Below are 13,796 nucleotides of genomic sequence, written 5' to 3'. Positions count from 1 at the left end.
TACAAGGAAAAAGTACAAAGCTTATTTGTTTCTTTTTCTTTTCATTTCAAACAAGTTCTGCTTCAAAAGACTTTATAGACTCTTTTCTAAATTGAAATCAACCGCATCTGAGGTAGCTACACCACCGGCAAGCAAATGTTAGAGGTTTCTATAAACTTCAATCCAATGTAAGATCGCCCCCAGTCATTACCCGTTACATTGAGAGTAGAATATTGTATTCTTAACCTTGGTGGAAGTTCAAGATTGGGTGACTATATTTTTATCGTCTATATGGTAATTAAGCTTCAAATGATCCGAACAATTTCCAGAACAAATAAATGGCAATGCCATTAACGACATGTATCGTCAACATGATGCCAGGTGTTGAGTAATGAGAAAATGAATTGATTTTTTAAACGAAAATACTCGTATCATTGGGCTTAGAAGGTTTACTTCAAAATAGATGTCATTAAAATTTAAGTGTTTGTTTTTTCTTTCTTAGTTTAATGACAGCAACTATATTAATTAGTTTTTAAGTTGTTTTGTGTGCGACATCCCTGAAAATCCCATCAGTATGTCAATATCAATATAGTACTTAAAAATAAGTAGTGAAGGTTAAATAATATTTATGAATTTATTTTTATTTTTCTTACTTACTATTTTGTATAATTATGACAAAAGAAAAACATGACCTTAAAACTACAGAGACTATTTAAATAATTAGAAACTATAACAAACAAAAATAAAATGAAGACTCTAAACCTTGTGAAATGTATTAAACAGTCGCATAGATGCACTCCCACTTGATCCAATTCCCAGATGCTGTTCGCATCCAAGAAGCCTTAAAATCCCATTTCCAATGTAAACAAACAAAACAGTCTTAATTATCACACTAAGAACACTGAATGCTTGCAATTTCCATTTGGCAACCCTGCTAGCATTCGGAGAAACTTGAAGTAGATAAGTACGCCGTCCGTGATTCCAAGTGCGCATATATTCCTCAAGGTTAAAGTTTTGTGTACGGAATTTAAATTTCAATCTATAACAGAGAATAAAGTTGTCTTTTTTAATACAAATTTCAAAAATAAATTGTTATAGAGACGAGGTATGAGTACACTACTTACTTTTCTGTAAATGACATATTTTTAAAAAGCTCATCTGCATTCTCCGTGTCAAACATCCAAACTGTGTGGAAAAATCGTTGAACCGATTTAAGTTGAAGAAATAGTTCGAATTGTGTTTGTACGAACTGAATTCTTCCGGTACAAAGGAATGAACCAATATCATAGACGATGGCAGGAATTACTTGCAAGAGGATAAAAGTCGCAAGATATAGATAGTAGTTTGTGTAAATTTTTCCACCTGGAGACCAATAAGTTGTTTCCAATGGATTTTCTATGGCAATCTGTGAAAAGAGGGTATTAAAGAAATTGTGATTTTTAAGTAAAGGATAGTGATTTGACATTAAAAAAGTGCGAACTTGAAGGATTTAAGAAGTTGACTGAACTAGTTTCTTTCAAAAGAATTAGGATTTAATAAAAAAAAAGGAGATAACAAATCCTACAAGGGTTTATGGCTGAAACACAAACACGCTTTAGCTTCGGCTTCGTCTGCGTTACGTTGGGCCGTCTTCGAGGTTGCTTTGAATGACACTTCCAATATGACATTTCTAAAATGGCACTTCTATCATTTCTCAAAATAAAAAAAAAAAGTTTTGAAATCGAAATAATTAAATTTATCGCGGAATAGCTTACACAGACTATAATAACCAATTACAATCTCTCCAAAAGCAAATGTATTTTGTTTGTTGACTTTTGTACAGCTGTTGAGCTGTCAGACAAAGCCAATGTTCAGCAAATTTGAAGTAGAGCTTCCGTTTGGAGTCACATTACGTAACATTACGTTGTTGCCTTACGGTTGTCAAATGAAACGTGCGGTTGAAGCTTCATTGTGATAGCATGCATTGAATTCCTATGGCTGAACTCGTAAACGTCAGAAATCAGGGGTTTTTATTTTCCTATTGTAAGCATTTACTAGTTAGATTTTTTTTCAAAATTTAGCAAATTCCAACATTTTGTAAAATACTAATTAGTTGCTTTGTAATAAAAAGAGAACATCTGAACACGTCTAAACAGTGACAGTTCGTGACAAAAAATAACACAAACACATCTTAATCTGGAGAACGGATTTATCAATTCGGAATGTCAGAAATTCAGATGTCATTTGTATGTAAATTACCAAACAGCTAGTCATTGAATCCAATCATTTGATTTTTTTGACAGGTCGGTGAATTATATACCAAAATGTAAGTTATTGAATTTTGGCATTAGGTAGGTAAGAATTGATCATTGAACGCTAAACTGACAGGTGGATAGACAAAAACATTTATATTCCGTATAATAAAATCGAATCTTAGTTCTTCGATGAAAACAATTCGTTTTTTGACTAAATCAGCTCTATTTTACTACCAAAGAACAAATTGCTTATTCGTTTTTAAATCTTGAACTGACATTTTCAATGATAGCTACAAAACTGCCATTTTGTGATTTTATCTTAATTTAAAAGCTAAGAGATATTATGATGCTAAGATCGTTTCAAATTCGCAAAACGATTTTTGTAACGTGGACACTTATTAAATGGTTTAAACATATTGCTAAATCGTTTCAAATCTTGATATTGCTAAATCGCTTCAAATCAAACTTTTGGATAATGGGTGGATATTCTTAACTTAACTTTAAAAGTGATGTCCGTTTATTCACCAAAAAGGTTAAAGAAGGGATTGATTTTCTTAAACTTGAAGCTTTGTTATACTTGGCCTTCAAAGTTTCCTTTAATATTTAAACCTACGTATTACCCAAAAAATGATATATTTAAGAAAAATCGGTCTAGGGGATGTTTTGTTTTGACAAATATTTTTTTTTATAATAAGCGCACCCTCAAGGGGATAATACTACTTTTTTTATGTAAAGACACAGTGTGAGCACTGGGAAAGGGAGAGATGAAAAGCTAAGAGCTGGTTTTCAGACTTGAATCCATCCAATACAACTTGCATTGAACAATTCGAAAGGTAATTACTAATCTAATGAAGGAGAGATTTATGAAAACAGAAAGCACGCATTTTCGATAAGATAGCCTTGTGCCAAACCCTATTAAATGCTTTTGATTTATCAAGTGCAATAATCCTACTTTCTACAATGCGATGTAAGGATTTGCTTCACAGTACGGTAAGATGAACTATGAATTCACCAGTCGAACTATTGCTACGAAAGAATTATCGTCATTAGTTTTCTCTTTTATCTCAAAGCATTGTTCTATTTATAAGTCAGCAATCTGTTAGTTGGTTTTTCTGCAGAATTTTAATTTAGTCATTTTTTTCTTCACAATTTGGAAAGAGACAATGTTTACGAAATCTAAAATGATTCATCGATGGAATTTAACTTTCCAAAATATGCATAAACAAAATATAATCATTTATTTATGTATTCATAAAAATTAAAATCAAATAATCCATCTTTATATAATCCGTTAAAGGCTTATTATTATTTGTCGTTTGTATTTATTTAGATGAGTGCGAAAAGCTTAAAAATCATGTACACATCAATTAATGCATAATTAAGCACCTACTCTTTGTTTGAAAATATTGCAAAAAAAAAGAAACAACCTTTGTTCTCTGTTTTTCTCCATACAACTAACAAAAAAAAATCGACTTGTTATTTACATTTTCTATTGAGAAACTTCATCTAAAACAGGAAAAGCTTGCAACCGATGGCGATGTAGAAAAATGCACAAACAAAAATGCAACCGATATAAACTTTTTTTTTAATGCAATCTTATGTCTTTCGACACCACGATAAGTCGTTAAACCACTAGACGTGGATTGATATATACCTAAAAGCTTTCATTAGCATCATTGTAAATCATATGTTAATATTTAACATGAAAGGAAAATTTTAATTTAATCAAAAATAAATTTTTACGTTAGATGTACCTGTGAACTTTTACATCGTTGGTACTTCCTCAATTCAAAAGTAAAAATTAAGTGCTTTCGTGGGAAATTCCAAGCATATTTGTTAAATGTTTAAACAAAAAAGCAGTCTTAAATTATTTCAAACTACCGATAGTTCAAGTCAACAGATTGCACATTGCATAATCTGAAGAAACTCGTTATGTTTGTATCCACTTTTACTTTTTTTCGATTAGGTGTAACTATTTTTATAAAATGTCAAATGTGAAAAATTCAAAAAATTTGATTCATATTTAAATGCACTCAAATAAAAAAAGGAGTTCTATTCACCTTTCTATTTATGTTCAAAAGTTTCTCCCAGGATATTTCGCCCGTTCCACCATCTGTCAAATTGTAAACCCGGCAACCATTTGTTGCGGGTACAGTTTTTCTTTTCTGCGCAACTGTGATAATTCCATTTGCTGCCAAATCCACAGGAAGAATGTCAATTGGGGTTTCAGGTTTCGCGTACAACGCCTGAACTGATCCATTTCCAGCATAGATCAGGAGATTGTCCAAATGATTCGAGGTGTTGATCCATCCAGGAAAGGGCTCACTCAAGGAGGGAGTTAAAGTTGGGAGCCTTACCACGGCTGTTGGTATTTCACTCTTTGCCACCAAGGACTCAGCCAAATGCTGAGAGAATAAATAGAACGAAGGGAAATCCTTGAGGATCTGTGATTCCATCGGAAAATCCTTATTGCCCTCGTGAATTTTTATAATGTCATTAGCATCATAACGCTGTGTATAGATTTTCTCCTCGATGATCCTTTCATAGGAATTCGAGAAGATATGCGATACATAGACGAATGACTCCAGCCAACTCATCGATTGAGCCAGCTGAAGGAGATACCGAGTGCCGCGGACGTTGGTAAGGACCGCTTCCTTCAAATTCACATACAAGTCACTATTGCTGCCGGCATGGATAACCACATTGATTTCCATTCGAAGTAAATCTATATCGAAGTCCTGCATTCCTAGATTCAATTGGGACAGATCCCCTTCGATGGGCATAACTTTGTCCATTATCCGACGATCGTCGGACTTAACCCGATCGAAGATCACATCATTTTTAAACCGAAATGCTCTCTCTTCAAGGTTTTCTGTTTTGCTTGGTCGTATGAGGACGTACACCCTGCGAATCCCTAAGCACTCGCGCAACAATTTCTCGCAAATAACTTTCCCGAGATAACCGGTTGCGCCAGTTAGGAGTATCTTCTTCCCGTCCAGCCAAGAACTACTAGCAACGTCCATTCCGTATCGAGTGGAGTTTCAAACTGCTATGGCTGCGGCTGGCGGTGCGCGCGTATCATGATTTGTTTTGAATTCTGTTTAAGCCCGGCCTATATCGATGTCAGATATATGTAAATGTATAATGATATAGTCAATGATAATTCAGGGGCGCATTTAATAAGCTCGCAAGTTGCAAACGAAATTATAAAAACATACAAAAATTTTTGGTTTCATAATGAAATGAGAAAGTTCCTTATTTACATATCATATTTGTGAAAAATTAAACTTTTTAAAAGTTTAATTAATAATAAAGGATTGCCAGACAAAAAATATTGTAAATGAGGGACAAGAAAGTTTTTTTTAGGATGGATTTGTCTTTCCGTCAGAAACAAAGGGTCAGAAGTCAAAGAAAAATGTGTAAATGAAAACAATAAGTTTTGACATATATCAATTCTCTTTAAAAGAACCGAATTATTTCAAAATGTACCCAGAATATGTTTTTTTGAAAAGTAGATATAAGTTTAATAGGATTTTGAAACGTTTTTTGTTTAATAATAATCGCTTTAAAAATACATTTAGATTATTCATTTTTTGTACAGTATTTAAAAATTTGTTTTCATTTAAATTACATTTAATAATCAGCGATTCTTTAAGATTAGTCATGCAACATTTTGATATGAAAAAAGGTGCTCCTACTACAATAGGCTGTCTGTTAACCTTTTACAAATGTGATGAAACTGAAAAGGCTTATGACAAAGTTTAAAAAAAAAAAGATTGGACAAGACGTAAAATTTAAAACTTTCGAAAGGGACTAAATTGGATTTAAATGGTCTTAAAAACTAACATTTTTGTTAAATAGTAAGTAAGTAAGTAAGTTATTCATTTATTTAAATTTTGATATAAAAAATAGAATACAAATTATGAATTTAAGAGCTATGGCTAAGCTGTCAGCTTGGTTTACAAGTTTATAAATGTTTATTTTAAATTTAATTAAATTGTCAATAATCAACAAAAAAAAATTAACTTTAAACGTATGCTCATATTAATAACATCCTATACTTGTAAAATGTTTTTAAGAAATTGCTTAGGGTTTTTCAGTCACACTCATTTAGAAGTTGGATAGTTTCCTGCATAGTCAATGATTGTTTTCCAAAGGAAATTTGCCTTTGTGCTTTCAATATTGGGCATATACTTATCATAAGAAAGCAGTCTTCCTTCGATTTTAGGTTGCAAGGCGTACAGAATTGATTAAATGGTTAACACTTAAGGAAAGGAGCTTACACCTTGCTTTGAATATCATGGATATTTCATCATAGCTAAGTGAGTCATTAAAGTAGTTTTTCTTGTTTAGATAAGAATTAAGCTGACTGTATAAAATTCTACTTTCAGAATTCCGAGCCTTAACGATGATGGCATCTCGCATAGAATCTTCGTTTTTCTGATTAATGCGGTAGAGTTGGTCTTTCAAATTACGTTGGTTGTTTACATCAATATGTAAGGATTCCCCACAAGCGTTGCCAATAGATTGCCATCTTTCATACCACCAGTCCTTCATTAGAAGTCGGTATCTGTGCGAGTTCTTGAGATGTTTACGTACGCAAACAAAATACACATATGTACATGGTCCGGAAAAAAGATCTCCCATATTTTGAAAGGCAATGACAAATAAATAAACAATTTAACAGACAAATTTTATTGAATTTTTTAAATTAGAACTAGACTTCTTTGCGTTTCCTAGTAAAATGATTTTAGTTTGGTTGGAGGAAGGTCTCAATCATGCGACAGTAGTGATCCGCATTAACTGTAACTTTTTGCCCATTTTCTTCGAAAAAATACGGACCTGCTCATTATAATTACTAAAAACGGTACGTAGACCTCTATCTATCTATACCCAGAATACCACTTTATCTATAAATAGCTTTAAATATAAACGTCTAAAAATACGGGAGGTATTTTTGCCGGACCCTGTATATAAACTTCTTTAAACTTTAATATTCTAGTAACCTTGAAACGTCAATATGACAATTCAGACCGATTACATTAACTTCTAATTCTAATTTTAAATCAAAAAAGAATATCGGACTCTTATGGCTGACTTGAGGAACTCCACTATTATTATTAGAAAGCAATATATTCTTATAAACTTTTTTATGGAATTAGTTTGGTCTTAAAAATTCCAGACTAAATGTAATTTATATAATAACCAAAATTCTTCATTCATAATTTAAAACAGGAGATATTTAAATATTACAACATTTTTGTAAGTTTTGGGCCCTATAATTATTAACCATAGCTAATGCGGCCCCCATTTGTTTTGACGCTCTAAAACTCAACGTATTGCATACACATTGTACGTTTGATAGATTTCCTGGGTATTGTACTCAAGTCGTATAGTAAGCTGCTGAGAGTGGATAGCCTGCCGGTTGGAATAACTTAAAGTTGGCTACTTAACGATGACTCTGTTAATCTACTAACCCCTTTTCGTGACTCTGTTGACTGACTATTTATTATAAGAATTTGTTGCACCATTGAGTGGTTCATTGAGTGCTTTTCAAACAGAGCATAGGTTAGCTATCATGTACACAACAAGCCTTGGTTTTTGTAACTTAATAATAATAATAATAGCATATAAATAATAACACTTTACACAGCCCATCAGGTCATTGTTAAACTGATGGATCTTTGTTTGTTAATCGCAATAAGCAAAAGAAGAGTAGGTACGTTTAACTTGACTTTAAATGAAGTTAGGAGTATTAAAGATACTTATCTTTTAGTTAGCTAATTTATTTTAGTTAATTTTTTTGTTTTTGTTTAATGTATGACGATAAATAAGTCATCTTCTTTTTCATTGTTAGTTTCAATGTTTAAACAAGTCAACGTGACAAAAATGTATCTATACGTTTTATGACAGAGAGTTTCTATACCTATAGACCTGGGTTTTGTTTTGAAAGATCCATAAGTCTTGTGCCCTTCATAATTGCGCAACATTCATACACGTTTTGACAGTTTTAAAAAAGATACATTTCACAAAAAATAAAACAAGAAATTTAACTTGATGATTTTAAAAGCTGCTCGAGGGTTTTTAGTTGTTTTTGTATCTGCTGCTCCATAAATTAGATGGAATTTTAATAATATCAATTTTTTATCTGCACGTATGTATGTAAAATTTTGTTTAAAACTAGTATCTTCGGAAATTTAAAAATAAATTAATTATTTTAAGGCGGTGTAGAGAAACGATAAAAGGTAGGTCACCAATGTCAATGAACTTGCATCATTTTTTTGTTTTAAATTTTTATTATCGTTTTGTTTTGTTTATTTTTTATTGAAATTGTATCAGAAATCAGGTTAAATGCTAAAATTTTGTTTTGTATACTTTCTCTCATTTGATTTACATTTCAAATTCATTTTATACAAATTGGTAGACAGTATATTTATGATGTTATAAGAAACTCCTCAGGGGCTACCTGAGGACATGATTGTTACAACTTTTACTTTTGAATGAATGAAGTGTTTTTATCTTTTCTACTTTTGTTGATTTTAATTCTGCATTTCATAAAAATATGTATAAATTATGATTTTTGTCTGCAAAAATAGAAAACATAAATAACAGTTTTGACAATGAAATAAATCAATTCGAAAAATGAAATAAATATTTTTGAAAAAAAAACTTCAGTTCAATTAAATTACTTTTATTTAATGGTTTTTAAATTTTGATCATATTAAAAAAACACTTAAATTTATATCTTTTTTTCGATAAATCCTAATTAATTAGACAAAAATTTGGGTAGTTACAATCAAAGTAGGTACGTCTATCAAAACATTCAAATTTTAAACTTTTTGTCATGTATCAAAATATATTAAAACATTTTAGAAAGGGAGTGGCTTTACCTTAACAAATTGAACACGCACTTAAGCGCAAAAGTAGATAAAAATAACAACTATTCAATTTTACGGGTACGTCCTTAAAATAATTGAGATGTTGTGATTGAACACTTTTTATCTTAAAGTTTGATTCCATTTGATTTACGCAAAACATCAACGAGAAGGTGAAGCTTATGTTGAAATAAAAAGTTTAAAAAAAAGTTGAAAACCTACCTCGTTTGTTATGATTAATTTTTAAAGAAATCGTTTTTTTGAAATTTCGTAACTAGCCTTAAGCCTTAGCCCTAAAGTAAATGTATTTTTGGTTTGTGAGAAAAGCATGACTTTAATACATATATGTCATGACAGCATCTTACTGATTAGTACAACTTCTAGTTGTTTGGTATGAAAATAAAAATAAATTCAATAAATTATATTGTTTATTAAAAAAATTATTTTCTAAGATATTTTTTCTTTAAATTAGTTTAACCTCTCAAACAATAATTTTGTATTCAATTAAAGAGCTTAAAAGAGGGAAGGGAATGGGTCTTTGACCAACAAAGGGGCGGCGATTTTTCGAACAAAATTTTCTTCAGCGACGAAGCACATTTCTCACACGGTGCTGCGGGTATCTTAATAAACAAAATTGTCGTATTTGGAGTTCTAAGAATCTTCAAGTAATTGAAGAGAGGCCTTTGGTCCGGAGGTATGATTGGACCTTACTTTTTCGAAAACGATGATGGACGACTGTCATAGTCAATTCTGAACGTTGTCCTATGATAACCGACTTTAATTTGACTGCTTTTGAAGAATACGACTTGGAGAATAGGTGGTTTCAACAAGACGGTGCCACATGCCACACAACTTCAGCGAATATGGCTTTATTGCGGTAGGAAGATTCGAGCCACTCTAGGCAATACAATTACTTGAGTAGGGGAACACCCCAGGGTCGTGTCCTTTCGCCTCTTTATGGCTTCTGGTCATGGATATAATTCTCGTTAAATAAGAGAGATGTGGAATGAAGGCGGTAGCCTATGCGGATGATTTGTGATTAGTGAAATCACGGAGTCAGCTTTGAAGAAAGTTATCAGCTGGGCCACGAGTTATGGACTAGGAGTTAACCAAAGTAAAACTGAACTGTTGCTCTTTACCACCAAAACTTAAGTACTGCCCTTCACGCAACCTCGACTCAACGGTCAAATCCTATCATTGTCTTCCAGTGCAAAATATTTGGGAGTTATACTCGGCCATAAACTAAACTGGAAACTAAATATTAAAGTACGAGTTAAGAAGGCCTGTGTTGCCTTCTACGCCTGCAGCAAAACTTTCCGCAAAAAGTGGGGACTTCAGTCGAAGATGATTGATTCCCTCAGATATTATCTCGGTAGACACTGACTACTGCACTCCTACTTTGAGCCTAATTAAGGGTTTTTAGGTTATTTTCCTATCCAGAGAAGATTGGGAGGATGACATCGTGTCGATAGGTTTCGACACAACCATCTTTACTGACGGCTCGAAGATGTAGTGTGGAGTCGGTTCTGGGATCTTTGCTGAGTCCCTAAATGTAGCTAAATCCTTTAGGCTTCCTGACTTTGCTAGCGTTTTTCAGGCTGAACTGCTGGCAATAAAGGAGGCATGTAAGATACTTAAACAAAGCCCAAACCAAAACCGAAATGTGGCTATCTTTACAGACAGTCAGGCAGCTGTCAAAGCCATTAACTCGGCCACATCCTAATCTAAATTGGTCCAGCAGTTTCGCGATGAGCTTGCGAGCCTGAATATTAACCTCGGTGTCACCCTGATCTGGGTTCCGGGCCATAGTGGTATCGTGGGAAATGAACGGCCTGACGAGCTAGCCAGGCAAGGATCGGGCCTTCATAGCTCACTTGCGGAAATGGTTAACATTCCTCTTGGTGCTAAGAAGGGTAAAAACTTTTCTATCTACCAAACTGAATCAAACCGAAGGTGGACCAATTCACCCAACTGCATTATATCTAGGAAGATATGACCCACCTATAATAAAACCCGTACAAACGATCTTCTATGCAGGCCAAGACAAGACATAGCCAGGATTGTTGAGGTTTGTACCGGACATTGGCCTATAGGAGTTCATGCGGAGAAGTTGGGTATCTCCTACAACACCTTTTGCCGTAGTTGTAGTGACCAAAGAGTAAGTGAAACGATAATCCATTTCATCTGCAAATGTCCTGCTTTGGCAAACACTAGAATGGAATTATTTGGAAAAGCATTCTTTCACGAACTTGATGGGCAAAGATTAGAGACCTAATTTTTTTGTTCAATGCGACAAAATGACTCTATCATAATCGCTATAAAGCTTCTCTATAAATCTTTCCCTTTCTATCACAGGTCAAACGAGTTTTTGGTATCAAAACGGCGCACTACAGAGCTTAATGGATCTCAGGCTAGGTTCCCTTGAGATCGCCATTTCTTCCTACCTACCATGGCTTTATTGCAAAAGACATTTCCTGATGGTAGAGTAATTTTTCATGCAATTTGACACCGCTGGACTTTTTTGTGGCTACGCGAAAGACCTTGTTTATGCAGATAAACCTTTAACTTAAATTTGGTCATAATTTTTTACTTATTTGCATTGTAATTTCTTATTCCATTTGATAAATTTTTTTAAGAAATTAAAAAAACTCGAATCTTGGCGTTTTTCTTATTAAATTCTGTTTCTTTTTGAGCTCTGATCGTTCAGAGCTTCAAATTCGGGTTTCTTTTTTAGTTCTGAAAATGTTCAGAGCGCGCTCTGTGAGCTCAGAATAAAATAACAGAGTAAACGGAGTAAAATGCTAAACACAAACAATTTCATATTTGAAAGCCGGGAAATTAAAAAAAATCATTGTCCAAACAATGAAAATGGCGGAAGAGGCTGGTCGCTTTAGTGCAGAAGATTAAAGACAATTTTGAACGACTTTAAATAGACGACATTTCAAATCATGACAGTTTAGTGCTCAAGTTGTTTCATAATTAAATCAAAAAGCTCTGAACATACACTGCTCAGAATTCTACTCTATTCTGTTCGGTCAGACTCTGTTCACTGCTCAGCTCTGAACAAAAAAAGAAAAACGCCATCTATTCTTAAAAATAAAAAATACAAGCTGTAAATGGGTACTTTTCATTTGTAAACGGTACATAAATGTATTTAATTGAACGCACCCCATAACAAATGCACGATCATTGAGTGCAAACGTTGAATGCCTATAGTTCAAAATTTATTGACAGATGGCTCAAAATCATCACATCTCAAGATCAAAAGTTACTGATAAAATTTACATGTCAGACATTTGGGAAAAGGTCGGTTATCATTAAACGGTTTAACTTAGGCATACTTAATTTTGATACCATTAATAATATAATGCTGGCCAAAGAGCCTCAGATTGAGAAAAATAACAATAGCGTTTGGTCTGGAAAAACATTTTTTTAAATTACTTTTACATAAGTTTTCTAAGCAATAATATTCGATCTCCTGACATAATGTTAACATATTTTGATCTTAAAAAAAAGAGGCTGGGATAACTTCCCATCCCGTCTGTCGTTTTGTCCTGCTTACATGGTTTGTAGGCTTTCGTGTTTTGTTAAAAAGTTGTCAGATGAATTATTCTAACAAATTTAAAAATTAAACAAATAAAATAAATTGGGTGGCGCAACAGTCCGTTAAGAACTAGGGCCTAGCGATTTACTACTCTCAACCATTCCTGTGTGCGATTACTGTTGTCAGGGATATAGGGAACCTGCAATTTTTAAGCCGAATCCGAACGGCAAATTTGAGAAAGCACTTTTTCATGACAAGAAATAATCTTGGAGAATTTGTCAATTCCTTGCAAGAGGCATTACCCGTGAAAACAACTTTAGATGGCATAGGCAGGGATCCAACTCAAGACCTCTCGCATGACGGTCCAACACACTAACCATCATGCTACGGGTGCTAAAAATTTAAAAATTACAAACAATATTTTGAATATGATGAAATAGTTTGATTTCAAAATCTATTTCTGTTAACAACATTTTTTAGTCGATTTAGATTAAAAAAAAAACGTAAATTGGATTTATTCCAAAAAAGAAAAATGTTCAATTCTAAAATTCGGACCCATTACAATAACAATAATAAAAACCGTCGCGGACAAAAATTATTTTGGTCCTTTTTTGGTACGATTGGTCATTTTTATTTTCAGCTTTGGTCATTCCAATTTTTTTTAAGTGGCAACCGTGGAAGTGGCAAGGTGTGTCATCCTTTTGTGAATAGAAGTCTTTCAGGTGACAAACAAACAAAAAATAGGGTCTCCAATTTGACTATTTTTTGACTAAACGCTGATTGTGCTTGCTTTATTTTTCATTAAAATTTGGTCTTAAAAATCAGGCTCAGCCATCAATAATTCTTATTTTTAAGCTAAGTATACACGACTGAAAGTTAATTCCAATATTGGCCGAATTGTCAAAAGTCCTCCAATAGCATCCAATTAGTTGACAATTGCCAAATAGTGGACAATCGTCCAATTATTTGTAAATACACAAAATTGGGTGTTTAGAAGAGTACAACAATTTTTTGGTCGAAAATTTGAGTTGACTGCTTTTTTACTTTTAACAGATACATGGTTTACATGGTTTGTAGAAATTGGTTAAATTTGTTTGCAAAAATGTTGCCAATATTGGACGATCTTCCAATCATGTAAACAAAGATCCAGTCTTAGGACAGAAT

At 33.1% G+C, this 13,796-nt stretch overlaps 1 protein-coding gene across 1 annotated transcript; it reads right to left on the bottom strand.

The window, feature by feature from the left end:
- Positions 1–588: 588 nt before the first annotated feature.
- Positions 589–5,273, bottom strand: LOC129950859 (putative fatty acyl-CoA reductase CG8306). Its single transcript, XM_056062781.1, has 3 exons — positions 4,274–5,273; positions 1,104–1,384; positions 589–1,018 (listed from the first exon to the last, which is right to left on the bottom strand). Exons 1-3 carry the CDS (start codon positions 5,234–5,236, stop codon positions 736–738), a joined length of 1,527 nt encoding a protein of 508 aa, XP_055918756.1. The 5' UTR covers positions 5,237–5,273; the 3' UTR covers positions 589–735.
- Between the last annotated feature and the right edge of the window lie 8,523 nt (positions 5,274–13,796).

This window comes from Eupeodes corollae, chromosome 3 (assembly GCF_945859685.1).
Source record: "Eupeodes corollae chromosome 3, idEupCoro1.1, whole genome shotgun sequence".
In the NCBI taxonomy this organism is placed as follows: Eukaryota; Metazoa; Arthropoda; class Insecta; order Diptera; family Syrphidae; genus Eupeodes; species Eupeodes corollae.
This window is presented reverse-complemented; position numbering and strand designations above follow the sequence as displayed.